Raw genomic sequence first — 27,969 nt, 5'->3', positions numbered from 1 at the left:
CAGCTATGTAACGAAGGAAACTATAGTTTGGGGGGCTGGTCTTAAAAATTGTGTAACTGAGCTATATAAGCAGATAACAACTTAGACAACTTACGCGTAGTATGCACTCGGAACTGTTAGAAAACGACGCGGTAACGTGTTGTTTAATAGATTCAAGTGGCCGAAGATATTCGGCTTTAATACAGTGCCGTGTCGTTTGGCAACATTATACCGGCAAATTGCAACAGTATCGAGCTAATTCGCTTTGAGAAGTACCGCAGCCTTCTTTGTCCATTAAACAGCTGTCTTTAAAATTGTGCTGTTCGGTTATAACGGTATAATTATCTAGGCACCGTACGCTTATTCCGCTGTAAAAAGCTGGTAATGATGGGTTTGGGATCCGAGAACAAGACAGTAAGCACATCTAGCAAATTTGCATTGCAGCAGCTTGGAGAGGGAAAAGAAGAGGAAGAGCTCGCCAGGACGACAACAGACAGAGCTGAAGCCACGAGGCTGGCAAATGTCGAGCAGCAGGCAGCGGAGCCCAGAGAGACGTGGGGTCGCCGGCTGGAGTTCGTGCTCGCCACCATCGGTTATGCGGTTGGTTTGGGAAACGTGTGGCGCTTCCCCTACCTGTGTTACAGAAGCGGAGGAGGTGAGTGACCAACCCATACACCTCTCATCCTCCTGCTGCTCTCTCAGTGGGGTAAAGTTGGTTTTATATTCGAACATTCTACTTAACAATATAATTTCAGAAAGTATTCTTTGCAAATTGTAAACAGGGAAATCACATTACCAGCCAATGGTCATCAAAGTAGCCTGCCTACTGCATTATTCACAGTCAATTAAATAGAGCTAATTAATGTGATAGGATTTCAGACCGAATATTCAAAATAATAATGGTAAATAATATAGGGACCGTGTCACTGCTCAGAAAAGAACGAATGTGCAACAAAACCAACTTTACCTCAGTTGCTCTTTCATAGAGAATCAATAAAGGCTGATGCCATGCTTTTGTAACCATAACAATAGCTTAACTAAAATATTCATTTTAATTTAGGGAACAGTAACAAAGTGTCCAGGATAGTGTCTATTGATTGTCAATATTGGCAATAAATTGAAATTATATTGCTGATTTAAAAATGGGAACAAAGTTTTCAAATATTTTTAAAAGTTTAATGAGTGTGTTCAACCTGTAGGAAGCCATTTTGTGGTCACGTGACTATAAAACCGAAAGGAGTCCTTTATGCATAACTGTACTTCAAAGTCATAAATTAAAAGTTATATACCACATAACACAGATTTTTTTTATTTATGAAAAAGCACTTTTGTCTTCATTGCAAATAGAGTGATGCTTATGAAATTTTAAAACAGAAAAGGCATTTTTAAAACACCATTCACTTTTAAATTGTGTATACTAAATTTGCAGGGAAAGTTATGTATCTGAGAGTTCACTAAAATGTAAAACTCTGTCATAATTTTTCCTCATACACTTGTTCCAAAACTTTGACTTTAATCTTTTAAGGGAAGATATAGTAAAGAATATTTGAAAGCAAGGTCGCTGGTTTGAGTCCTGGCTGGACCAGTTGGCATTTCTGTGTGGAGTTTGCAAGTTCTCTCCGTGTTGGCGTAGGTCTCCGCTCCAGTTTCCCCCCACAGTTCAAAGACATATAGGTAAATTGAATAAACTAAATTGGCCGTAGTCTGTGTGTAAATGTATGAGTGTGTGGGTGTTTCCTATAGTACTGGGTTGCGGCTGGAAGGGCATCCGTTGTGTAAAATGTATGCTAGATAAATTGGCAGTTTATTCCGCTGTAGCAACCCCAGATTAATAAAGGCACTAAGCCAAAGGAAAATGAATGAGTGTTTGAAAGCAGCAGAATTTATTAATTTTTTTTATTTTTTGTCCCTACTATGGATATCAATGACTTCTGATTTTTGACATTCCTCAGAATATCTTGTTTTGTTTTTAACAAAAGGAAGAAATTCATGAAAGTTGAACATTTTCGTGTGAGTAAATGTTGAGAATTTTTAAATGTTGTAATGAAATGTCCTTTTTAATAAAAATAGTAATAAAAAAATGGTTAAAAAGATTTTTTTTGTCAGTTGCAATGCTTTTTTTATCTGAGGCTAATTTTGTAGCAGTTGTGTAACTACAAGATGTAACAGTAAATCCAGGAGTTTCTACCATTGGATATTTCTTTAGTTTTCTCAAACCAGCCTTTGTTTCATGTTTGCAGTGCATTGGTTCTGCCTTTTTTTCTTTTGAACATATTTCCATTGTTAATCATTTACTTAAACTATATTCATTATCTTGGAATTAGTTGCTGTTTCCATGAATATTTATAAATCATAAAATTTCCTCATTGGTTTGGCAAAATGTTATATGTAAGATTTCATCATGTTTCAGCAAAAAACCTGCAAAGATTATTTAAATTGTTAAAAAACAATTCTTGTAAATCCTCTATTTTGCACCGTACCAAGCGTTACATTATAACAAATAAAGCACTCAGTGACCTGTGATAATTAGGTAAACACATTTTATAGGTTACTTGTCACAAAGGTCACAGCAGATAAATTTGCCTCCCTTTGCTCTGTGCTCTATATAGCACCGTAGTGTTTTGTCCATCTTATATCCGTATTGTCCATGTGAATGTTTGCTTTCCTCAACTGTGTTAACACAGACCATAAAAACATTTGAATTTTAGTTTTATATCTATCTTTTTTAAATCAGTAAGAGCTGATTTGTGGCAAAATTGAATATGTAATAGGGATGCACAATATTGCTTTTTTCCAATTTACAAAACATATGAGCAATTCCAGCGTTACGGATGTGACATTTGTAGTAAAAACTCAAAACATAAATCCACATAGAAAGTATACGTTAACATTATATTGACAACTAACCACAAATTTATGGGATTAGAAAGATATCAATCTGTTAACATTTTTATACTTTAATGAGGAAAATAAACATGCGTTATGGATGTGACAAAGTTTGCGAGTTTACAGTCTACAACATACTTTGTTGAAATTCTGTCAATTAAACAGCACAACCTAAAAGTAAAACAATGTTAATCAAACAGATATGAGTTGGCTCACTATAGAACAACAATGATTGATTTTATTTTATTTGACATTTTTGAATTTATGAGGAAAAAGTGCCGTTATGGATGTGACACTTTTCCGTTATGGATGTGCAATTTCCACTTGTGTGATTTTGGCAAATTAAATATAACACTTTAAAACACTGAAAGATACATTTATGAGTATTTTTAAAGTACTGTAAAATACTTGCTTACTCAAAAAATGTAGAAACAGTTTCTCTATTTTGGTGAAAACGTAATTTTTGTTTTTTTATGGCAAGGTTGACATTTGCATGGAATTGCTCACATAATAAACAAATTTGCAAACATACTGTGAATAAATACAGTTGTGCAAAGATACAAATGAAATAAAAAATGCTTTTATGGTGTTCTTAGGAGTCATACAGTATTCAGACTAGGGCTGCATGAAAATTTTGACATAGCTTAAAGGGGCTTATAATTTTGATCTTAAAATGGTTAAAAAAAGAAAAGAAAAACTGTGTTTATTCTAGCCGAAATAAAACAAATCAATCTTTCTCCAGAAGAAAAAATATTATTGGACATACTGTGAAAATTTCCTTGCTCTGTTAAACATTGTTTGAAAAATATTTAAAAAAGAAAACAAAATTCAAAGGGGGGCTAATAATTCTGAATTTAACTATATATATATATATATATATATATATATATATATATATATATATATATATATATATATATATATATATATATATATATATATATACATATATATTGTGATATGAATGAATACAATTTCAGCACATGGCTTAAATAGCTCTATTTAGAAAGTTATTACTTTAGATTGGCATGATTTGTATGGGAGTGAAATATAAATATATGTAATTTATTATATACATATAATAAACAAACTAAAGTCATAAACACAATGGAGCAAATGTTAAAATAAAGTAAACAGTAATTTCTGGATTTCTGGGGAATGTCTAACAGTATCCAGGGACAAAAAGTTAGTAATCAAACATAAAAGAGAATTGTATAGTCTTCATCAAATAAATTATTCAAGAATTTATTTAAAAAAACTTTTTTATGCTCTTCATGTTCTCTTAAAGTCCTTTAAACTCCTAAAATGAACACATAGGCCTTTAAAACACATGGAAATTTAAAGCTTTCACTAACGGTTCAATTCTGCAGTGTCTCCACAAATCTCATGTGTTTTGGCATGTGAATTCTGGTCATCCATATTCACAACTCAGCATTGCATATCTTGCAATGTGACTATTGTTGACACACACGTTGGGTTATCGATGCTCAAGCGATATATATTGCGCAGCCCTAATTCAGAGACAGAGCTTGAATAATTGAATGTGCAACATCACTGTATATTCTTCATCGAGTAAATGATAAAATATAAATAATCTTTGTTAAAGCTTCAAACGTTATAGTTTCATGCTATTAACCTGTCTTGAAATGCTTACAAATAGTTACAGGTCTTAAAAACACATGCAATTGATAAACTCACTACATTATGCTTAAACTTTCTAATGAAAACTTTTCAACCAGATAAACTACAATTCTGACCGGACATTGCACATGCTACCATGCTATTGCGAATGTGTACATTGCGTTATCGATGATGAAACGTAATATTGTGCAGCCCTTATCTGTTAACACCATGTCAATAAATCATCTTGACCTCCTGAAAAACCACTTCCGTCTTCATAGTAAAATTACATTCTTGTGAATCGCAAGCAAACAGCTTTTACCTCACAATTCAAAATAATGAAATTAAAATTAATACATTAAATTACTAACTAAGCTGTCTAGTTGTTAACATCCAACACATTTATCCCTGTCAAATTAAACCTTTGTGATCATTACCAAAAATACTGTAAGTTTTGTTTTAATAGTAATTATTATTCATGTTTGTTTTATCATTTTGATATGTTGCAGGTGCTTTCTTGATTCCCTACATGATCATGTTGTTTCTCTGTGGTATCCCACTGCTGTTCATGGAGTTCACTGTTGGTCAGTACACCCGTTTGGGCCCAGTCCACGCTCTGGCTCAAATATGTCCACTTTTCAAAGGTGAGTGGTCCGTGTGCCTCGGCATCTCATATTTCTGTGTTCAATTCTACCATGCAAACACAGTCCAGCAAATGACCAGTTATATGGGACATACCAGTAGTTCAGTCACACAAATCAAGTTCAAGTTTCAACATGATTGATGATGATTTGGCATAAAATCAGTTTAAGAGAACTTAACTTTTTTAGGTTATGATATTGTTATATATTCCTTGTAAAACATTTTAGACTGTTTTGCCAACCTCCTGTATTAATTGCTTTATCAGAGATTAGCTTTTTTTGCTGGTAACGTTTGTCAACAGTGTGAATGCTGCTCAACATGTAACACTGAGTTAGCATTTTGCTTGACTGTGTTTATTAAATCCACCCATCTCTCTGCATTGATCAAACATGGATACTGAGTGCAAAGCTTATTTTCTTAACTTTATGTTGGATCTTCTTTTTGTAATGTCTGGACGTGTTTCTGTGTCTCTTGATTTCTGATGATCTGGTGACGACTGATCTCTTGTACTTGATTACTGGACCACTTTTCTAGACTTGATTCAGCTTAAATCAACAGTATTTCTTTTAGAATCCCTGCAGAAAATCTACTTTGGCATTAATTGCGGGTTTTATAAACATGTACAGACATCACCTATATACTATATAACTGCAGGTTAACTATGATTATATATAATAACTGTTAAAAGTTATTAGTAATTAGTTACTAGATAATTAAAATTAACTGTAACTAACAACCTTAATTTTTCTGATTTTGATTGTAATTTAATAATTTGCACCTTTTGTAAAGCTGCTTTGAAACTATAATTATCGTGAAAAGCGCTGTACAATTAAACCTGAATTGAATTAAATTGAATAAACATTTATCTCATGTGTCATGGAATAAAAGGTTTAAATAAGGCATATGAACGTCACATCCTTATGATTCTCCTGGCAAAAAGTTCCAATTCTTTACAAAGAAATCAGTCTTTATGCTTTCATAAACAACTTAAACAAGTTGGTAAATAAGGTTTATTACACATCTTTCAGCATTGAATACATAAGAATAGTTTATGTATGTAGCCCCTTTAAGTAACAATGTAGAAGATTAAAAATTATTTTATTTTGAAATTAATCAGTCAAATCAAGTATTTCATTTTAACCACTAATTAAATACATTTATTTAGCTATTAATTAATCAATTTTAATTGTATAATTATTATTGTTTTTTATTTATTTATTTCAGCTTGTGTTTTCTTATTGTGATGTGATAAAATATTAGAGAAAAACAGACATAAAATATGTATGCAATAAATGTAATTCCATTTTTATGGAAATAGATTGCAACCAAAGTGGACCAAATGTGAATAGTCACCATCAATGAGTTCAGCCATCGCCGTTCATTGTTTGGGTTTCTTTACCTTTTTCATTTTGACATTTTTTCTCCTGCTAACTTAAGACTTCTCTCCTCTAAGACAGAGATAGTCTACCCGGTCAAATCTTTTGGGTCCGTCCTTTGATATAGCGCTCATTTCAGCCGATTACGGCACCTTGCTAGCAGAGGGACTGGAGCAGGTAGTTCTTTCTGTATATTCTTTTGACTGAAATGTACTCTAGTGTCAAATTCTTTGTGATTTTTCTGACGACCCTCCAGCAAAAGTGAGTAATGGACCATTCTGTTGCTCTACTATTTACTCTAATGTTGATTTACTGTCCATCTTGTAAAAATATTTGGAATGGATTGGAATGACTGATTGTGCACTCTTCCATAACAGGAAAAAGAGAGAGTGATTTGTGCATGTGTTTATGTTTAGTCATACAGCACTAATGTGTTTATACTTGATCTAGGACTGCATGTGGTTCCAAAGGGAAGATGAATTTAATGTTAATATTTTCTGTACAAGAAATCAGATGGATCACAAAGTAGACAAGGTCTTCTTAGAATTAAATTATATTTATTTCTTAAAAACAAATAAGATGATTTAAGAAATGAACAGGTGCTTTTCAGTATCTGCTTAAATCAGCTGTCTATAATACAGTATTTTCCATCTAAATTAGATCATAATTTACAAAGCCAGTCTTCCTGCCAATTCCTAGCTTTAAGTTATAACCAAAAAATACAATATATTATAACATAAAATATATTATAACCTACAATACATTTTTATTGAAATAATAAAAATTGACATGACATAATGCCTCCTTTATAGTAATATGTGATGCTCTCAATTAGAAAAGCATACAAACAATTTAATGACTTAAAGTTTATGTAATGTAACATGTGCTAGATTTGACCATTGTCATAGCCGTAATAATGTTCACAATTACTGTTGATTTTGGATTTCCAGTTGGGTAATCAATGATCCTGTAATGGCCATGGCATTAAATATTACTAAAGCAGTGGAATTTTTAAGGCTTAAAATCTGGACCAACCACTGTGTCTGACCTTAAAGGGCACCTCAGAACGTGCCAACAACAACATTCCTGTTTTCAGAGCTTGCTGCTATTCAGGGCTAAAACGACTAGTGAACATTCCATGTAGACAGTGAAAAAAGTCACACAATACCAAGATCCACAGAGAGTGATGATAACTAATCCAAGGACTTAAAGCTGGCATCAAAACAGGGCAAAAACAAAATCTATGGGTTGTTGTCCTTCTAAAGTGTTGCTTTGGGTCACAAAATAACTGGGTCACATTAAAAAGACTTGCATCTGGATCCGTAACTATAAGAACTAAATGGCTTGGCAAGTAAATCATTATTGGACTACTAAGAATAGCTTCAGCAGTTTTCTGTTTTTTTTTGCTTTTTTAATGGAAAAACCCTGGTGGCTGAATGGGTCTTGTTATAAATGTTTATTTTTTTCTTTGTGTTCATATTAAATGTCTAAATCAAATTATCTTCCACTCCTGGCTTCTTTAGTCTTGATTGCAGCATGACAATAGTGAGTCAAAATTACTGGAAGCAAAGCTGCTGTCTTAGATTCCTGTTTGTTTGTTCTTTTCAGGATGTGATAATGAATCACTGAGAAAAAGAAATACTATTGTGCTAGCCAGTAGTTCTCCTTAAAAAGTTAGTCAAACGCAGTTACCAACATTAACAGGTTGCACAAACCATTTTTCTAACCCAGGCTCATTCTGAAAACGTACTGCTATATACGTTTCTGGAGACCACCAAATACATGGCAGGAACTCCGTTTTTTGCAGTTTTTGTTTTCACAAATGCACGAGAGGCCGCTGTATATGTATTTTGAGATCTCAAATTTCCCTCGCGAGTGCCATTCATGCCTGCTGTTCTCACGTAAATCCACCAGAGGCTGCTGTTGACTGAATGACTGACTGCCTGACAGACTGACTGATCGAATGACCCACTGTCCTTCTTCCCTAAACCCAACCAACAGTATTTTAAAAAACACAGACTGACCCGCCCACCCACTTTTCTAAATCCAACTGACAAAATTGAAAAAGCAATAAAAAAAAAAAAAGAAACGCGGAAAGGAACGCCGTCATACTGCCCCATGGCGTTTGGTATAAAAATTAAAAGTGAAACGTAAATAGGGCTACGCTTTCAGAATGAGCATGTGTTGCATTTTTCATAACTTTTTCATATAAATAAAAGCTTATCCCATGGACCATTTAATACCCTGCAATTTTAGCCCAAGGATAAATCAGAATCGCATGATAGCGGAGAAGCTCTACAAATCGTCTTTAGCTCTTCAAAATTGTGTTTTTGAAATCTAAGCTAAGTATAAGATCGAAGAGCCTTACTGGATTCATTCATGCAATCCTCAATAAAAAACTAGCCTTTCTAATTCAGATCTCTCAGAAACCTCTTGCATAAGGTCTCTGGAGGCATAAGAAGCCCTGCTGTTTTGGACGACCATCAAAAATATTCACTAAGAAGGGATAACAAAAGGACCCTGAGAAACTGAGGAGAAGTTTTCTTTTGTTGGTGCATGTTTGGAAATGCTGTCAAATAGAGCTCTCTTAATATAACTTGACCTAACTTAAAACAAAAACAGCTGTTTTGAAGATTTGTTTTCTTCTGTTCTTGTGGAACTCAACAGAAACTGGAACTTTAACCTACTTTTTTAAAGGTGCAAAGTTTAAAAACTAAACATCTCAAAGCCTCTCAGGAGCCCTAGGTGCTGTGGACGTGGTGGTAGAAAAGGGTGGCATCCTCTTACTCTTTGTTTGTCTGTCCTTAGGTGTGGGACTCGCCACAGTGGTGATTTCTTATGTGCTCTGCACCTACTACAACGTGCTCATGACCTGGGCTCTGTACTACTTACTTCATTCATTCAGTCCTTCATTACCATGGCAGTCCTGCAACAACACTTGGAACACAGTTGCCAACTGCTCCACTGGTTTTCCAGGCAATGCTACACATCTGCAATCAGCCAGTCAACAGTTCTTTGAGTGAGTGCAAACTTTTTTTACTGAAGAGTAGGCTTGTATGCTGGTATCACATATTATCCTTATATTGACCTAAGCTATTAAAAAGGTTATTTTAACATAGGGCTGGGCGATTAATCAAAGTAATTGAAATTCAGATCCTATAATTGATCAATTTTCAAGGTCAATTTTTTCCCAAGTTCTTTCCGTACTGTGTGGAGTCCTGTGACACCGATCTGTTAAGGCTAATTTATACTTATTATATTATGATTTATACCTATTATATTATTCTGATATTATACTTCTGACAAGCTCACGTGTACGGTCCGGCACAGCCATCGCATACCCGGGCACCTCTCAAAAAAGTGTAACTACATATCACAACGAACGACACGTATCACAAGCAATGGGATTGGTAACGAGAGTGGGTTGTGCGGAGAGCCACATTTAAGGCAATGTGTTTTTTAATTTCAGTTGTTCAGCATTTATGTTCAATATATAATAATAGATTGTGTGTGTTTACTTCATTTTAAAATCAAATAATGCACCCTTCATTTAAAAATCTCTCACTTGTAATATGTGAGCATATTTACTGTACAAAACTTGTGAGTGAACTGTGAGGGCTAAAACATAAAATAAATAAAAAATAATCCTTCATTAATCGTAGTCTAGTTATAATGTTCAATTATTTGAGATTTTGATTTTAGGCCAAATCACCCAACCTTACTTTAACAGAAAAAAATCCCACAAAAATAGTGTATTAGTTTATTGTATATACATGTTTAGACTCAAATGCTTCAATAATTTAAAGTGTGAAAGGATGATAAACCATTTTGAGAGACGTAAACAATAACAATGGTCCTAACCTATTTCCTGTTTTACGTTTTTATTTTAAATAGCTTCCAAGAACCCAAGAAGGTCCACATATCGATAATGTTATGATAGCTGTTTTAATGTTAAGTCATGATTGAATTAGCTCTTGTTATAGTTATGAAATAGTTTATCAGCAAGCAAGTAATGTTCATGGAGCAATGACATCACCACAGTTAGTTAATGCATTGAAATAAACAGTAAGAAATAATCACGTTTATTTTAGTTACTATATTAAAGTTAGTTCCCGCATTTAATAAAACGATTACAACTTTTAGACATTCTATGGGTTTTTATTAGGCCTTAACTTATAAATTGACATCACTTAAAATAAATAAAAAGCATTTGTATTTAAATAAAAGCATTTTTTTAGTTTAGTTAAATAAATGAATGTTAATAAAAGTCTTACTGTACAGTGTGAACAAACAATATGCCTATAAATAATTCAGTCAACATTTTACTACAACATGTTGTAGGCCAGATTAAAAGGTGAAAATGATTATGTTTAAAAATAAACAGCCTGTTATGTCTTCAGGCATTTGTTGCTGTAATGAAAAGACACTGACAAAACAATAATCTAAGTGTTCTGAGAGTAAGCACTCTAACAGTTGAAATAATAGTTTTTTATTCATGGTGTTTTAAAGTCCCCACAATGTCAATATTTTGCATGTTTATTATTACGATATATTAAATTACTGAATACAGTGGTCCCTCGTCATTCACGGGAGTTCCATTTAAAAAATAACCTGCAATAGGCGAAATCTGCCAAGTTATGTAGTTATATCCGCAAAGTTATTCTAGATGTTTTAAGGCTGTAAAACCCCTCACTACACACTTTATACACTTTTCTCGGGCAGGCATTAACATTTTCACACTTTTCTCTTGTTTAAACGCTCTCAAAATTTAAACCTTCGTAGAAAAATAAGTCCAGTATTGTTGAATGAAACCAAAGATCAAAACCATTTGATCTTTAACTATTTATTCCGTAATGGCGCAATACGTCCGCGTAACTTCTACCTTCCTTTGTCCAGAAGTTTTTGTGCGACGGTTAACATCTTCCTCTGCCTTTTGGGTGCTACCACAGGTGTCTTTGAGGGTGCAGATCGTTTCATCGACATTGTGGGGAGAAAACTTGAAAACGTACATTACAGCACTTCAGAGTCACACTGCTAGTGATTTAAAGCTTTATGTAAATTTGGCAAGATGAACGCGTTCTGTACTGTACAGGAGACACGGCATGAATGAGATTAATTGACAATGGTCTACAGCCAGTCAGGACACAGTATGCAGAAGTATGCAGAACACGCATCCGCATTTCCGCAGTGTAGAAAAAAAGCATGACGAATTGCACAAAAAAAATTTGCGAAACTGCGAGGCCATGAAAAGTGAACCGTATTATAGCGAGGGATCACTGTATTGTGACATGTCTAGTTTGACATCTTTGCCAGAGCTTGATTATAGCTGTGTACTGTATGTATTGTCTTTCGGTATTGGGGACAATTCATTTATTGTAATCGGTGTTAATGGAACATTTCAAAAAGTTACTTTTCAGTGTTTGCATAAATAGAGTTTGTGTGTGTGTGTGTGTGTGTGTGTATATGTATGTATATATATATACATACATACACACACACAGTATAGGCTGATAGGTTCTTTATATGACTTCTGTAAGCAGCAACATTATGTTGTGTATAGTGTGTTCATCGATGACGTGCTTGTGCTTTTTAAAGTTGTAATGTTTGTTTGTGTATGTGTGTGTTTTTCAGTCATAAGGTGCTAGAAATGACCTCTGGGATTGAGCGTGCTGGAGGGGTTCGCTGGGAACTCTTTGGCCTTCTAGTCCTGGCCTGGGGCATTGTTTATTTCTGTATCTTTAAAGGGGTCAAATCCACCGGAAAGGTCCGAGTTTAGAGTTCACATCAATTCTAAATGACAGATGATAAAATGTGTGGAATAATTTAAATTAAACCCCCAATATTGGTTATCATTGAATTAATGAATTTCAGTCTAGTAGTTAAGATCTATTTAAATTAAATAATCGTTTTTGTCCTTTTTTATCACTAATTTCAATCTTTTTGTTGACTATAGGTTGTGTACTTCACTGCAACATTCCCTTATTTTATATTGTTTGCATTGCTGGTTAATAATGTCCAGCTGCCTGGAGCAAAAAATGGGATCCTCTTCTTTCTCATGCCAAACTGGAGTAAACTGCTGGAAGTGCAGGTGAGATCATTTGAGTAAACACTCATGAGTCACAGAGGAGTTGCTGCTCAAGATTAGATTAGAGCTTATATGAGGTACTACCATATCATTACTACAGCACCACTCATAAACAACTACATTGTTGTGGAAATTGTGGCTGTTTACTATTTGACATATAATTGACACTTGGTGCAGTTAATCAGCAGGTCCGGAGCCGGTGTAATATAATAACTTTAAAACCTCCAAATCTTCGCAACACATATTATAAATAGGACATTATATGAATTGAATAGTTTTCCTATTTGTGGTGCATGTACAAATTCTCATACAACATGTGGAACTCTGTAATTACACATTATTGTTATTTAAGGAGATCTGATTACTATAAGATCAGAGGAATTTTGAACGTTAACTACAAAAAATGTGATTAAACTGCTTGTAGACCTTCTGGCTTACAAGGACTTAAAAAGCAATTATGGTATACAAATTCTGCTTCAATTACACTTTTAAAACATGTTTGTATATAATACAAAATATGGACACAAATACAAACTTGTATGTTTTTGTTAATCTTATGTTGTAGGTGTGGGTCAATGCAGCTGCTCAGATCTTTAACTCCATTGGCATCTCCTTTGGTTCCATGATATCTATGGCCAGTTACAACAAATACAACAACAACATCCTTAGGTAAGAGATATAGCTATGGTGCTTTTTTCAATAATACAACAGAGGCGTAGGTGCTGATTTTTAACAATTTTAAAAACTATTTTTACTTCAAATAATTTCCATGAAATGTAAAATTAAAGTAAGGTTGCCTACTTTTGCTTTTATATTTATTGCACTGAAAGGGTTTGTTATATTCCTGAAGGCCACGAGTCTCTCATCAGTATTCATTCTGATTTTACAGGGACACATTTATTGTCTCTTTGGCTAATTCAGCCACAAGCATTGTGGCCGGCTTTGTTATTTTCTCTGCCATCGGGTACATGGCCCACATTCACAACCTACCTGTAGATGATATCGCCACAGATGGTAAGAGGTTTTTTTTTATTATTATTTTTTTTTCCTGTATTGTCAGTTTCTAGTCCTTCATTCTTCTTGTGTGTTTGCACACAATTCTTTGAATCTAGACTATTTACTGTCAGATTTTTACAAATCACAGCTCAGCACTTTGATTTTTCCTATAGTTTAGTATTTTGCTAGTAGTTATTCCCTATACAGTAGCTGCAAGGACTGTTTCTAAACTATTTTAAATGCCTCTGTTTAATTGCAAAGTTTTCATTTAGATTTAGATTAAATAACTAAAACTTAAACATAACTAAAAAAAAAACTGGGCAACACGGTATTGCAGTGGGTAGAACAGTCGTCTCAAAGCAAGAAGGTCGCTGGTTTGAGCCCCAGCTGGGTCAGTTGGCATTTCTTTGTGGAGTTTGCATGTTCTCCCGGTGTTTGTGTGGGTTTCCTCCACAAGTCCAAAGACATGCGGTATAGGTGAATTGGGTAGGTTAAGTTGTCTGTAGTGCATGTGCGTGAATGAGTGTGTATGGGTGTTTCCCAGTGATGGGTTGCAGCTGGAAGGGCATCCGCTGCATAAAACATATACTGGATGAGTTGGCGGTTCATTCCGCTGTGGCGACCCCAGATTAATAAAAAACCTAAGCGGAAAAGAAAATGATGAATGAAAAAAATATCTGTATAGGCATTTAAAAACGACAGTCACAAAAGCAGCAAGTTATTGTGATATTAAATGTAAAATAAAATGTAAACTTAAAATGATCAGTAATACTTAAATAACCCGGCTGTACACAAGGAGGTCTATCATAGCTAAATTATAACATTTACCATGTCATGGATGGACATATATAAGTAAACAGGAATTTTTGCAGTCTCCAGAATTTCCTTAATATGTACAATATATCCTATGCACATTGCTCTCTTTAATGGTGCTCTGACACACTGAATATCAGTCATTACATTATTATTATTAAATGGTTATATTAAATTGTCAATGATTCTTTTTACAAAATACAGCTATCTTTTTATTTACAGTTAAAACATTTTCATTTGGCTGTGGATGCTCGCATTTTAAGTGTCTACAGCTTGATGGGATGTGCAAAAATTATTGTGTCACTGAAGTAGGTATGCCTAGTTTTATTTAGGTTAACAATAAATCCATTAATTGATAATTAATTTAAATCATGATCAATTTATGGGAATTTGTGGATATTGACTTTTTATTGATTTAAATTAAAATCCTAATCCATGGTAATCTGCACAGATCAGGACATTGGCAGTGCGAATTCTGTTGTAAGATATTAGTAAAAGTTAAAAGGATAATTCATCCCAACATTAAAATGAACTCACCATTTACTCACTCTCATGTTAATTTATACCTTTATGAGTTTCTTTCTTCTGCTGAAAACAAAATATGTATTGAAAAAAAGCTGAAAACCTGTAATCAATGACTTCCATTGTAGGAAAAACAAATACTATGAACGTCGATGTCGTTTCCAGCGTTCTTTTATATATCTTCTTTTGTGTTCAAAGGAATAAAGTCAAACAGGTTTTGAAATAAGTGAAGAGTAAATCATGACAGAATTTATACTTGTGTATGAACTATCCCTTTTATGCACATAACAAAGACAGAGAAAGACCTTGCAAGCTAATGAAATAAGATTGTTGTGAGAATTTCAGTTTCATTCATGAAGCAGGATAAAAAAATAAAAAAGGTCTTGTTCTGTAACACCAGAGAGAGAATAAGTATGAGAGGAGGTGAAGGGTGGATTGGGTTGTGCCAGAGAACAAGAATAAAAGAGACTATTCATGGAAGAAACAGAATCAGGAGGAAACACAGAAAGGTGGGCAGAGATGAACGGCATGAATACAAAAAAACAATGATAAACAATGTCCTTGAGTTGTGAGCTGCCCTCAGGATATATCAGGAAAGCTACACAGTGCATTACAAAATCATTCATTTTGCCTTTATATTACAGTACTGTTTATTAAAACGTTATTCGAGATCAGCTGTTTATACCAGTATAAATCAGTTTTAATTTAAAACAGAATGCTGCTTCCCTCAGAAAGCTTATCATCTGATGAACACTGTTCTACTTGAGAATAAAACTGATTAGCTTGCACTACTGTTTTTTTGTAATTATGTATTTTGCCGCAATACCTTCTATGTCTCCTCAGAGAAAACATCTCTGCCTCATTTACGTTCAAATTTTCAACATGATTTCACACAGCAGTCAACCTTCATCTCAGAACAGCAGGAAGATCTTTTCATCTGAGAAATGCACACTGTTAACCCTTACTGTAGATTATGCAGTACATAACTGTAAAATAGCCAGTGTTTTGCTGTAATGAAAAGAAACAGTATTTTACTGTAAAAGGAGTAGTATTCGTATGACATTGTGTAGTGCAAATGATAAATTACAGTAATTTACTTTACGTACACATTACAGGTAGTAACTGTGACAATAAATGGCAAATTACTGTTCAACCTGTACTGTCCCATCTACTCTGATGCTTTATGTTGCTAATTATAGAGACGTGCATTTTAAAGGCAGAAAATAATGATTTAGGCATCACCAGACACTACCACAGGCTGTCTTATTCTTAACAAAAAAGTTTTAGAAGTTTTAGTTTTCAGAAAATGCTGGCCCTTTAAGGGAGTCTGGTGTTTGACTTGTTTACTGCTGAATGTGCTCTATTCTCTATCAATTCAGATGCAGAGTCTGATATGTTTTAGGCTTTAAATAAGAATCTACAATGAGTAAGTAAAATGTGTTCAAATTAATTTTGAGGGTTTCTAAAATAAGGCTGTGTTTTAAGTTATATTGTTGTTATCTTGAACAGTGTACTTGAAAGCTACATTGTTAGCTAGTTAGCCTCTCCTCATATAACTTCTTACATTACTTTTGTTTAAGTATATTTATTTATTGGATATTGCATATTGTCAAAATGTACAGATGCTAACAGTTTCATGTATCTTTCTGGCAAATAAGCAGATTTTATGCACATAAAAACCATTAAATTCCATCATCTCAGTAAGGTAACATGTGCACAGAAATCATCACAGGGAATCACAAAAATATGATACACATAACCATCCACACACAAAAGCTCCACTGTCAGGTCCCAGGTTGCGAGTTTGTTGCTAAGTATTTTTCAGAGCTGTGTATCCACCTATAAATTTATATTAGAAACAATAGAAAAGTTCGTTGTCATGAGATTTTTAAAGTAAAAAAATAATAATTATAACAATAAAAGATTGGATCCTTTGGATTTTCGGTGTTGCCGACTTTATTTTTGTTTTTTTATAATTATTTAAAACTTTTTATTGAGATTTGACAGTATGTGCCTGTGTTTGACAAATATGTTTTTATCTATATCTCTATCTATGTGTTCCTTTCATATGCTTATGTTTTAATTATTTAAAAAATAAAATAATTATTTTGTGTTTTTTGCTGTTCAGTTTTTTATGCATGTTTTGCATTGAGGAGAGAGTAACACATTTCACTGCAGCACTTTCTGTGTGTGTGTGTGTGTGTGTGTGTGTGTGTGTGTGTGTGTGTGTGTGTGTGTGTGTGTGTGTGTGTGTGTGTGTGTGTGTGTGTGTGTGTGTGTGTGTGTGTGTAAATGTTGAAAGTTGCTTTAAAAGTATGCTATGTACCAGGGGTGCTCAATTCTGTACCTGGAGATCTAAATTCCTGCAGATTTCAGTTGCTACCCATATTAAACACACCTAAACCAATTAATTAGGACCTGAACACCACTTGATAATTACAGGCAGGTGTGTACCATATACCTATACTATATACCATGGGGGTCAAACTCCAAGTTGCTGGAGAACTGCAGCGCAGCAGAATTTAGTTCCCACCCTGCTTCAACATTACCTGTAGATTTCTAACGAGCCTTAATTAGTTTTATCAGGTGTGTTCAATTAGAGTTACAGCTTAAAGTCCTGGTCACACTGCACTTTTCTCCCTATAGACTTTCATTCATACGCATGTGAATGCTGCAGACTGGAATGATAGCTCATGCGACAAATTTTACAGTTTGCAGCATTGGAAAGTTCAAGCTTGGAGAACTCTGACCTGCGAAATCACATCATGTGATTGCTTGAGACTAATCAAAGATCAAACCATGACCTCTCTGAACAAACATTATGGACCAGTCGCTTGCTTTTTCAATCTCTAATTATTTTGTTTAAACCCACTCCTTTTCGCAGTGCCATATGACAGAATTTCGCATGCTCAAACGTTAGTGTGACCACAGCCTTACTGTGCAGACCTGTGGCTCTCAGTAATATGTAAGACAATATTTATATCTGCTGATTTCTTAATTTTTATACATTTTCTGTTGTATATTTGTTTGCTGCCAAAACAATAAAATAAATTTGTCAGATTTTTTATGCCTTCTATTTTTAATAACAGGTTAGAATACTAATTAATTTTAGTAACACCTTGACATACTATTAATGTGTATGCAGTATAATGCTGTGAGTTGTAACACTACAGTACAGTAATTAACTGTACACAGTTTCCAGTTAGTTACCACTACTGCTCTATTACAGTAATTAACTGGCAACACTGTTGCCAGCTACTCACTGTAATGGTTCGGTTACAGTAAATAACTGGCAACACTGTTGCCAGCCACTCACTGTAATGGTTCAGTTACAGTAATTAATTGGCAACACTGTTGCCAGTTACTTACTGTAACCAAAGTTTTACAGTGAGTAGCTGGCAACAGTGTTGCCAGTGTTCTACTGTAAAAAAGCCTGGTAAGGTCTAGCAGTGCAGATATAATTGCAGTGTTGCTCAGTGTTTTTCATCATATGAAAAGGTTTATTGTCTCCTTCACTTTCATTCTTTCACTCTTTGTCCCTTGAAGAAAAAGACAGCAGCACAGCATTCTTCCCTTAACACTGCGTTACATTAAACTATTGGTACCACACACTACTTGGCAATTGAAAACATCGATTACTGTAGATTTGCCAAAAGTGAAAGATTTTTTCCCTTTGTTGGCTATGAACTTTGTAAGCAGTGCTTATGTTGGCATAACAAAGAGGATTATCAAAAAATTGAACAAAAAGCAGGTTATGTGGCATACTGAGTACTGCATGTATATATATAACCATCAACTCTCAGTAATGTGAGTGGCTATAGCAAGTGGATTGTCTCAACCATAGAGATGATAGTTTAAGGGTTAATTTATGTGTATGAATTTCAAATTTATGATACTCCAGTTGGCATAACAGATTTCATACATATAGTAATGTATTTTAGTAATAAAGCACTGTCATAACATAAAGCAATGTTTATTTTATTCAAATAGATATATAATAGCCATATATATATATATATATTTTTTTTTTGTTCTATATTTTTTTGGATCTGCATTTATAAGGCTGAATGTGATTTCACTTTCATGCATGGGACATTTTACAAATAATGTATTTCTATAATTACTAAGAATGCAGACTAATTTACACCATACATTCACTGTAGAAACAATGTCTAAAAATGTAGATAGTCAAGTATCTTTGCAAGCACAGACCATTTATATTTAGTCAATCGGTCTGTCTTCTTTATTTGGATATTTAACATCAAACAATACACAGTAGTAAATATAAAAAATAAGTTGCTACTCATATTTATGGAATATAGTAGTAAATAACAATGTTTAACCATTCTCATTTTTAATATTTTTTTATTTAAATGTCCTTATCTTGAAGTAAAGTGAGATCTCTTCTTTGATTGTGCGACAGCCTGTCACTCATGTGAAACCGACCACCAAACTACAGCAATGGAATCAATTTTTGGCAGGATGGTACTGTAATGAACGATGTGACAAGTTGAACGCTCCAAATGCAGCTTTATTAAAACAAAGGGATGTTTTAATAAGAGGTAAAAGGGCTAATCCAATAGAGAAATCCAAAAAGACAGGCAATGGTAAGGACAGACAGAAAGCACTTCGAAAGCAGTCCAAAATCAAAACACGGGAAATACAACAACAGGGAGAACCATTTGGTGTTGCACATTAAAGCTGCAGTCACACTGAATTTCTCTCCCCATAAACTTTTATTCATAAGCACACAAATGCATCAGACCAGAAATGCAAGCTTGTACGAAAAGTTTTACAGTTCGCTGCATTGCAAAGTTCAAGCTTGGTGAACTCTGACCTGCGAAATCACATCACTTGACTGCGTAAGACCAATCAAGGATCAAAACATGACCTTTCTGGACAGAAATTTAAAATATGGACCAATCACTCGCTTTTTTAAAATGTCTAGTCATTTTGTTTAATCCTGCCCCTTTTCACAGTGCCATACTACAGAATTTTGCATGCTCAAACTGTAGTGCGAATGCAGTTTACAGTATTACAAGACTGAGCAGAGAATGTGTGTGAAAGAGGTGCTTATCTTGTGTGTGTAATCAGTGTAAATTAACTGCAGGTGTGTGTAATTAAAGTTCATGAACATCAGGTGTGAGGTGTTAAAGATTCTAGGATCTGGTTTAGTGGCAAATGTGGTGTAGAGCGCCCTCTAGTGTGTCTGGTTGCCACTCAACTTGATGACAAAGGATGACAGATATTGTCAGAATTAGGGATAAACAACGTGAAAACATAGATCCATCCTGTCTTGCTGGTGGTGTAATGGTGTAGAGGTTGTTTTATTTACACCCTTGTGCTCAGCAGTATCAATTAAGAATCATTTAAAGGCCATCAATTTCTACCTGAATATTATTGCTTTCTACAATCATCCTTTTGAATGCATCTTGTAATGGTTACTTCTTGCAGTATAATCCACTATGTTACAAGGCTCAAATCAACTGAAACTGAATTCTCTAAACGTGAAAGTGAGTTTATAATCACTAGATCTGTTTACTATCACTAGATAATCACAGAGAACCTTTAGAATCTGCTGGAACTGGAAATTCACATACTGTAATGGATGTGCAGTCAACAAATCTGCAGGAATGACGTGATGCCAGCATGTTAGTATAGAGAAAAAACATTCTGGGGAATGCTTACAATACCTTGTTGAATCCATCTCATGAAGAATTACAGCATTTCTAATGGCAAAAGGCCCAACCCATTACTTGCAAGAATAAAATAGCTAGTGAGTGTCAATAGGGAAGAAAAGGCTATTTCCATTTCATGCCAACTTTAAAGATTAGAAGAGATAATAATAAAAATGATCACTGCATGCTTCTTGTGTTTGTTTCCATGGTGACACTTGGATTCACTGCACTGCAGAGAATGAAAACATACATCTTTTAGCAATAAAGGTTTTGGTTAAAACGTTGTGTGTGTGGAAGCTTGTTAAAACTGTTTTCTGGAACACTCCCTGTGGTCATGTCTTTCTTGATCAGTGATTTTTGGTTTGTTTGTTTGTTTGTTTTCTGCAGGGCCTGGTCTGGTGTTTGTGGTGTATCCTGAGGTGTTCTCCACCATGCCAGTTTCTCAGCTCTGGGCTCCTCTGTTTTTCATCATGTTGCTGTGCCTCGGACTGGACAGTCAGGTAAAATAGGCCTCAAAAACGTGCATGCTCTAATAAGCAGCCTTTGTGTGGTACATTCAAAAAAGCATGTAGCTACCTTCAAACAAACCATTCACATAAGACATGCTTTTGTTTTTAACTGTTCCTGGGCCTCACTTTTTCAACATTCATTCCTTTTTTCATTTTCAATCGGCTTAGTTCTGGATTTTTCAGGAGTTGCCACTTTGGAATGAACCGCCAACTTCTCTTGCATATGTTTAACCCAGGAGATCTTTTTCAACATTCATTCATTCATTTTCCTTCGGCTTAGTCCATGTATTTATCAGGGGTCACCACAGCGGAATGAATGGCCAACTTATCCAACATGTATTTTACGCAGCAGATGCCCATTCAGCCTCAATTCAGTACTAGGAAACACCCATACACTTGCATTCACACACATACACTACATACACAATTTAGCTTATTCAATTCGCTTATACTGCATGTCATTGGACTGTGGGGGAAAAACGGATCTGGACTGTGGCCTGTGTAGCGGTGACATGCGGTGTAGGTGAATTGAAAAAGCTGAATTGGCTGTAGTGTATGTGTGTGAATGAGAGTGTATGGGTGTTTCCCAGTGATGGGTTGCAGCTGGAAAGGCATCCACAGCATGAAACATATGCTGGATAAGTTGGCGGTTCATTCCGCTGTGGCGACCCCTGAATAATAAAGAGACTAAGCCGAAAATAAAATGAATGAATGAACATCGCGTTCTGCAGTTTTCTTCCCTGCAGAGTACATGTGATGCTGCCTTGGTACATTTTAGCAAAAGCCACAGGTGGTGAATTGGCTTATTTTGTCTTCTTTCATTGGTGCTATCAGTTCCTGCAGCTGTAGGCCGAGTCCTCCCAATGACCTTGTACATTCTCAAGGTTTGTTGACAAGCAGGAAATTCGCTGAATCTGTTGGGCTAAAAAGGGATTATTTTTATCATCTGCTTTTATTCCTCTGATTATGAATGGCCAAAATCATAATTCACAGGACTACACATGCTTTTTCTAAAATTCTCTTTAAGCTGTGAAATATCTGATTCTTTATTGCAAATTTTTTTTTAAGAAGATTATAATTACCAGGTTTATTTACACTGTAAAAAAATTACATGATCAGTTAGTCCTGACAACATGTTTTTAGGTCATTGTAACCTATTAGACTAAGTTAATCATGTTTTAACTTTATTTTATAAGTTACGCAAGCTGTTTTAAGTCAATTTAACATAGTTCAAGTTCAATAGACTAATAAGGTTAAATTAATTCAGCTTAAAAATGTAAGTTTTTTTTACAGTGTAACTTATGTACAATGTATTACACGTATATGCATACTTTATATACTTTTGTTAATATACCTTTTTATAATTTGGCATTTTTGTACTTTTATGTGTGTGTATCTGTGCAGTTTGCCATGGTGGAAGTGGCTGTGACCTTCATCATGGATGGTTTTGGCAGGAAGGCTTTGAAAGTTTTTAAGAGGAAGGAACTGATCGTTCTGGCCGTTTGTAGCTTTGGCTTTCTGCTTGGGATTCCACACATTACAAGGGTAAATATACTCTAGTTTCACATGTTTGCAAGGCGAGAAGGTAGTTTGAGCTCAGGTAGATCTCGAGAACACCCCTGCTGTAGTAGCTAATGAACAGATAGTGATTGCTCTTAAGTGATACTTAGGTGCATGTCTAAGGTGGCGATTTGGATTAGTCAATTAACTTAGATTGTATGTTTCTGGACGGTGATAGGAAATCGGGGGAAACCCACTGAGCACGGGGAGAATGGGTTAATTCTGCACATAAACGTCAGCTGGCTTAGTAAGGACTAGAACCAGTGGCGTTCTGGCTGTGAGGCAACAGTGTTAACCACTGGGCCACCGTGCCATCCTTCTAGGAAGGAGAAGGAGTAGGGGGGAAGGGGGGAATTCTTCAAAACAAAGATGGCTGCCATATGGAACTTATACCTTCATATCTCACTTAGGGTATTTATAGTGGCTTAGGAATCATCTGATTGGTTAATTAAAAATTGGATAATGCGAGACTAGCCTCAAGCAATTATAAGCACCTGATCCTCTAGAAATTAGTTTATAAATAAACTTTACCAAGTAATAAATAACAACATTTGTCTTCATATTTTTTAAGCATTTTAATGTGTGTAAAATGCTGTGTTTACTGTGTGAATGAGCATTTTTGAGGAATGATTCTTTTTTTTTAACTGAACAGTTTGAAGTGATTTTTCTTGATTTTTTACATATATATTATGAACTATAAACAATAAATAATATTGTGTGTGTAGGGTGGGATATATGTGTTTCAGCTGATGGATCACTACACAGCTGTGGTGTCTCTGATGTTTCTGGCCTTCTTCGAGGTGCTCGCCGTCACTCTCATATTTGGTGAATGTCACATCCTTTTGTTTGTTCTTGAGATCATAGAAAGATCAGATCAGATCAGATCTGGCCGTTGTATTGCTGCTAACACTGAGATACGAAGATATGAAGGTTCACGTTTTTTCATTTTGCTTTCTCTCGCACGTGCAGGAGTGAAGCGGCTCAGTGTAATGGTGGAGAACATGCTGGGAAAGAAACCTAACCTCTTTTTCCGAATCTGCTGGCAGTACTTGTCACCTATGCTTGTGCTGGTAAATGAAAACAAATCTGATAAAATTGTCATGCTAGGTTGATCTGTGGTTCAGAGTAAATGGCTAGTTCTGATATATTGATTCTGTCTTTTAAATTAGTCCACGTTTTCCCAAAAAATACATCTATTTTTTTGTTAGGTATCAGTGATTCATTATTTTCCTGCTGTGGTGGGAAAATAATCGTCTGAGAAATCAATTCTGCCTCAAATTGCATTGCTATTCTCTCTTGAATCGATTCTCAGTGTAGTTTTTACCAGCAGATGGCACTGTGTCCTTTACAAAAAAAAAAATACTCCGCTTGAATTCAAATTCTCACAAAAACCACTTAAGTCTATTCATTCCTTTTCTTTTCCGTTTTGTCCTTTTATTAATCAGTGGTCGCCACAGTGGAATGAACCGCCAACTTATCCAGCATGTTTTCACAGCGAATTCCCTTCCAGCCCCAACCCAACACTGGGAAATACCTATACACACTCATACGCTACAGCCAATTTAGCTTGTTCAATTCACTCATAGCACATGTGTTTGGACCTGGACAAAACCTTTGAGAACGCAGGGAGAGCATGCAGCCTTCACACAGAACTGCCAACTGACCCAGCCTGGGCGCGAACCAGCGACCTTCTTGCTGTGAGGCAATCATGCTACCCACTGCGCTACAGTGACACCCACTTGAATCTATAATAAGTATTAATAAAATTGGGATGGGTTTAGGAAAATACAATAGTCTTTGTGTTTACATTACAATCTTGTGACAAGCTAATTTTTAAAATTTGATGTGAGCATTTGCGTGTGGTTGAAAACTAGTCTAGAGCGCCATCTGCTGTTAAAAACTAGCTGATCCATGCAGAATCGATTTCTCAAAACATTTTTTTTTGCCATAGCTTTAAAGTATTCTATTAAGTATCAATAACAAAACAAACAAACAAACAAAAAATCTATGACAAAACATGCTTTTTTCAAAACCTTGAGTGCACATCTTTACCCAGGACGCAGGGACCCTAAATTCCCTAAATAAAACAGAGAGACAATTTCAGCACATATAAAGGTCTTTAAAATCTTGAAGGAACTTAAATAGACTTAATTTTATAAATCTCCTAGAGTTTGCTATTTTTGAATCCATTCAGTCGATCTCTGGGTCTGGTAAGAGGACTTTTAGCTTACAATAAAATCACATAGTCTTTTGAATCGGATTAGAACTTTTAATAACTAGAAGAGGGTTAACAATTTTCCTATTTAAAGCTTGACTCTTCTGTAACTACATTGTATACTAAATAAAAAAGTTGCTATTTTCTTGAGCAATATGGCGAGGAACTATCATGTCATATGACAATAATCAACTATGCAACCATGGAGACATTAGTGAGAGACTATTTAAAATTATTTTCAGGCACTGCATATTATCTTCCATGGCTGCAGCCATGGAAAGGCAGCAAAGTTTCCTGATTATTACACCAATGTTATAGTTCCTACTGCACAATATACAACGTAACTACAGGAGAGTCAAGCTTTAAATAGGAAAAGTGTTGAATAGATTCAAATATGGTTAAACGCAACAGTTTAACTGAAAAAATGAGTCCATTTCCAAACAAGGTTTAGTGTTCCTTTAAGCAACATTAAAAGCATCTGACGTGTTGATGATAGTAGATATTTAGATATTTTAAAAGTCCTGTTCAGTGTTTTAAAACAGTAGTAAACAAGTAATCAAAAATGCAACCTTCAAATATGAGACAAATTCTGCAGTAAATCAGCTCTACAGAACATTATAATTTCATTATTCAGCTCAAGTGGCTTTAATGATGATTCAGTTCAGTTTAGTTTCAGGAAAGATCACTAATTGTGAAACCAGTTGAGCTCTAAGCAGCTCAACAGAAAGCAATCATGAAGAATGGATCAGTGGAGGCCTGTTTAAGTGAACATCTAATGATAATGTGTCTCTGTCTGCAGGGTATTCTGATCTCCAGTATTGTCCAGTATACTCCGGCTCGATACGGCAAGTCCTACACGTACCCGCTGTGGGCAGAGTTGTTGGGCTGGTTCATCTCTCTGGTCTCTATCATATGGATTCCTCTAGGGGCTCTTCATGAGCTTTGGACCACCGAAGGCTCTCTGCTGCAGGTAAGAGCAGTCCACAAACATCACTTTATCAAATATTTGCTTTGTTTCTCTATGTCAAAATGAACCCGGCTCCTCTTTCTATCTCTGTCACAGAGGTTGAAAAAATCCATAACTCCGACTGTAGATCTGGAGTCCGTTTCAGAGAAACCATCTACTGAGTCCATCGCACTGTTTAATGCTCCATAGAAACTAGTGTGTGTATGTGTGTGTTTCTGTGTGTCTATGTGTTTCTAAAATGTTCATTCATAAGAAGTACAAAGATAATCTGCTTAAACGGTAAAAACTGTTTTTACTAGTGTATGTATATTTCAGATTATTGCTCGAGAGAACTCAATGCTCAAAATGGTCCCAGAATTACAAATGGCATGAATAATAATGCCATCTTTTTTATAACTGAGTTTTTTAATATGTATTTATTATTTGATTGTGACAGCTGTCTAGAGTAAAAAAACAGAAAAACTTAATGTCAAACATTAAAGATATTATGCATATTTTTCTTCAAGTTAAGAAATGTAAAATATATCACAACCTAAAGACAGAGAAATATGATTTTTGTTGTTTTTTCCACTGTGTTTTCATATGCTCCGTTAAGCTTTTAAATGATCACGTTTTGAGCTTTAGCTTTGCTGAAATATTTCCTTTGATACACTGATTTAAAGACTGACAGAACCCTAAGATTAAGTTGATTATTAGGGACAAACTTGATTTTACAAAAGATTATTTAAGAAGTCAGAATCTGATGCCACTGCACTGTCAAACACCTGCGCAAACAAAAAACAAGCAAAGAAATTTATTATGTTTAATTTTATTATGTTAATTTTATTATGTTAGTTTATTATGGCACAGCAACATCCACATTAACAAGCTTAAGAAAATGTAGATTTTATAGATCATGGAAAAAAGAAAGAAATGCAGTGTTTTCTGACGCCTTCGTGTTCACGATCACAACAGAACAATATTTTACAGCTGCTTTAAACTCCTGCAGGTTTTGCCCTCTACTTTGTTACTTGAACTGTGGCACATATTCTATATAGTGTAAACATATTCAGATTGTTTATCGATGAAAAAAAAAACTGCACAAGTTTACAAAAAAATTGAGTAAAATAAAAATTGTTGTACTGTAAGTAAAAATGTGTGTGCCCTTTTTAGCAAGCACTTTGTTGTCACCTTAAAGGCCTAAGCATTCTGATAAATAGGGGTTGTTAATAAATAAACATGTTTACTGTTTTTACTATTTTCTTTTTTAATAAACAGTTTTGCAGATTAGAAATTGCTTTCACAATGGTGAGCCAAAGTTTATATCAGAATAGCTTTGAGATTAAAATGAGAGGAATGCATATTTAAAACTTAAAATATTTAGTTTTAAATGAACAATTAGCAAGTTACCAGAGAAAATGGTGTACACTGAATGATTAAAATTTGAGACTGTTTTAGTAAGGAGACAGAACAAAGCAATATAGATGTTGTAGAATTAATCTAATGAGAAAACATTTCCAGCAAGCATTTTTTGTTTTTAAAAGATGTCTAATAGACGTCTAAACATAGTCGCCTTGGCTAAAACAAGGCTAAATTTGGGCTGTCAGTGAAAAACTAATAGACATCTAAGAATAGACCAAAACTAGACTAGTCATCAAATAAACAGAAATGAATGACTACACATATGAAGTCTGTCTGATCTGATCTAATCTAATTTGACGACTAGTCTAGTTTTGGGCTATTATACGATCTTTATTAGCTTTTCACTGACAGCCTAAGTTTAACCTTGTTTTAGCCAAGCTGTCTACATTTAGATGTCTATTAGACATCCATTTAACACAAAATAGTTTGCTGGGTTATTACTGCTGTCATTTCTTAATGCATACGATATGCACATGTCATATTTTTGTGTTTGTTTTGTGTTAAACCTAGTTTTGTTTTGTTAAAACCAAAAGTATCTGAGAAGGATAATTATTCATAATCACTGTTGTTTTCTATTTTGTCATGGATTGTGTATGAAAATTATGTTTTTTTTTTAAGTTTTTTTCATATATATTTAAACATTTTCTTTTTTTTGTCCTATGACTGGCAGTTTTATATGCAAGTTGTCTTATTAAAATAAAAGGCATTGTTTTGTTGTCA

General features: G+C 34.6%; 1 protein-coding gene across 12 annotated transcripts; it reads left to right on the top strand.

The window, feature by feature from the left end:
• Window positions 1-27,969, top strand: si:ch211-225b11.1. Of its 12 annotated transcripts, none has more exons than XR_015490352.1 (15): window positions 93-634; window positions 4,995-5,129; window positions 6,585-6,680; window positions 9,312-9,522; window positions 12,135-12,267; window positions 12,457-12,591; window positions 13,154-13,257; window positions 13,478-13,602; window positions 20,985-21,097; window positions 22,511-22,651; window positions 23,392-23,491; window positions 23,636-23,736; window positions 25,681-25,851; window positions 25,945-27,415; window positions 27,554-27,969. XR_015490352.1 is itself a non-coding variant. In NM_001431123.1 (14 exon segments), coding segments are annotated over 11 exon segments (1,368 nt in total). In that variant the 5' UTR covers window positions 1-634; window positions 4,995-5,129; window positions 6,585-6,680; window positions 9,312-9,370; the 3' UTR covers window positions 26,038-27,969.

The sequence above is a fragment of the Danio rerio genome, chromosome 5 (genome assembly GCF_052040795.2).
Source record: "Danio rerio strain M-AB ecotype USA chromosome 5, GRCz13ab, whole genome shotgun sequence".
In the NCBI taxonomy this organism is placed as follows: Eukaryota; Metazoa; Chordata; class Actinopteri; order Cypriniformes; family Danionidae; genus Danio; species Danio rerio.
The sequence above is the reverse complement of the archived record's forward strand: the minus strand, read 5'-3'. Positions and strand labels throughout refer to the sequence as shown.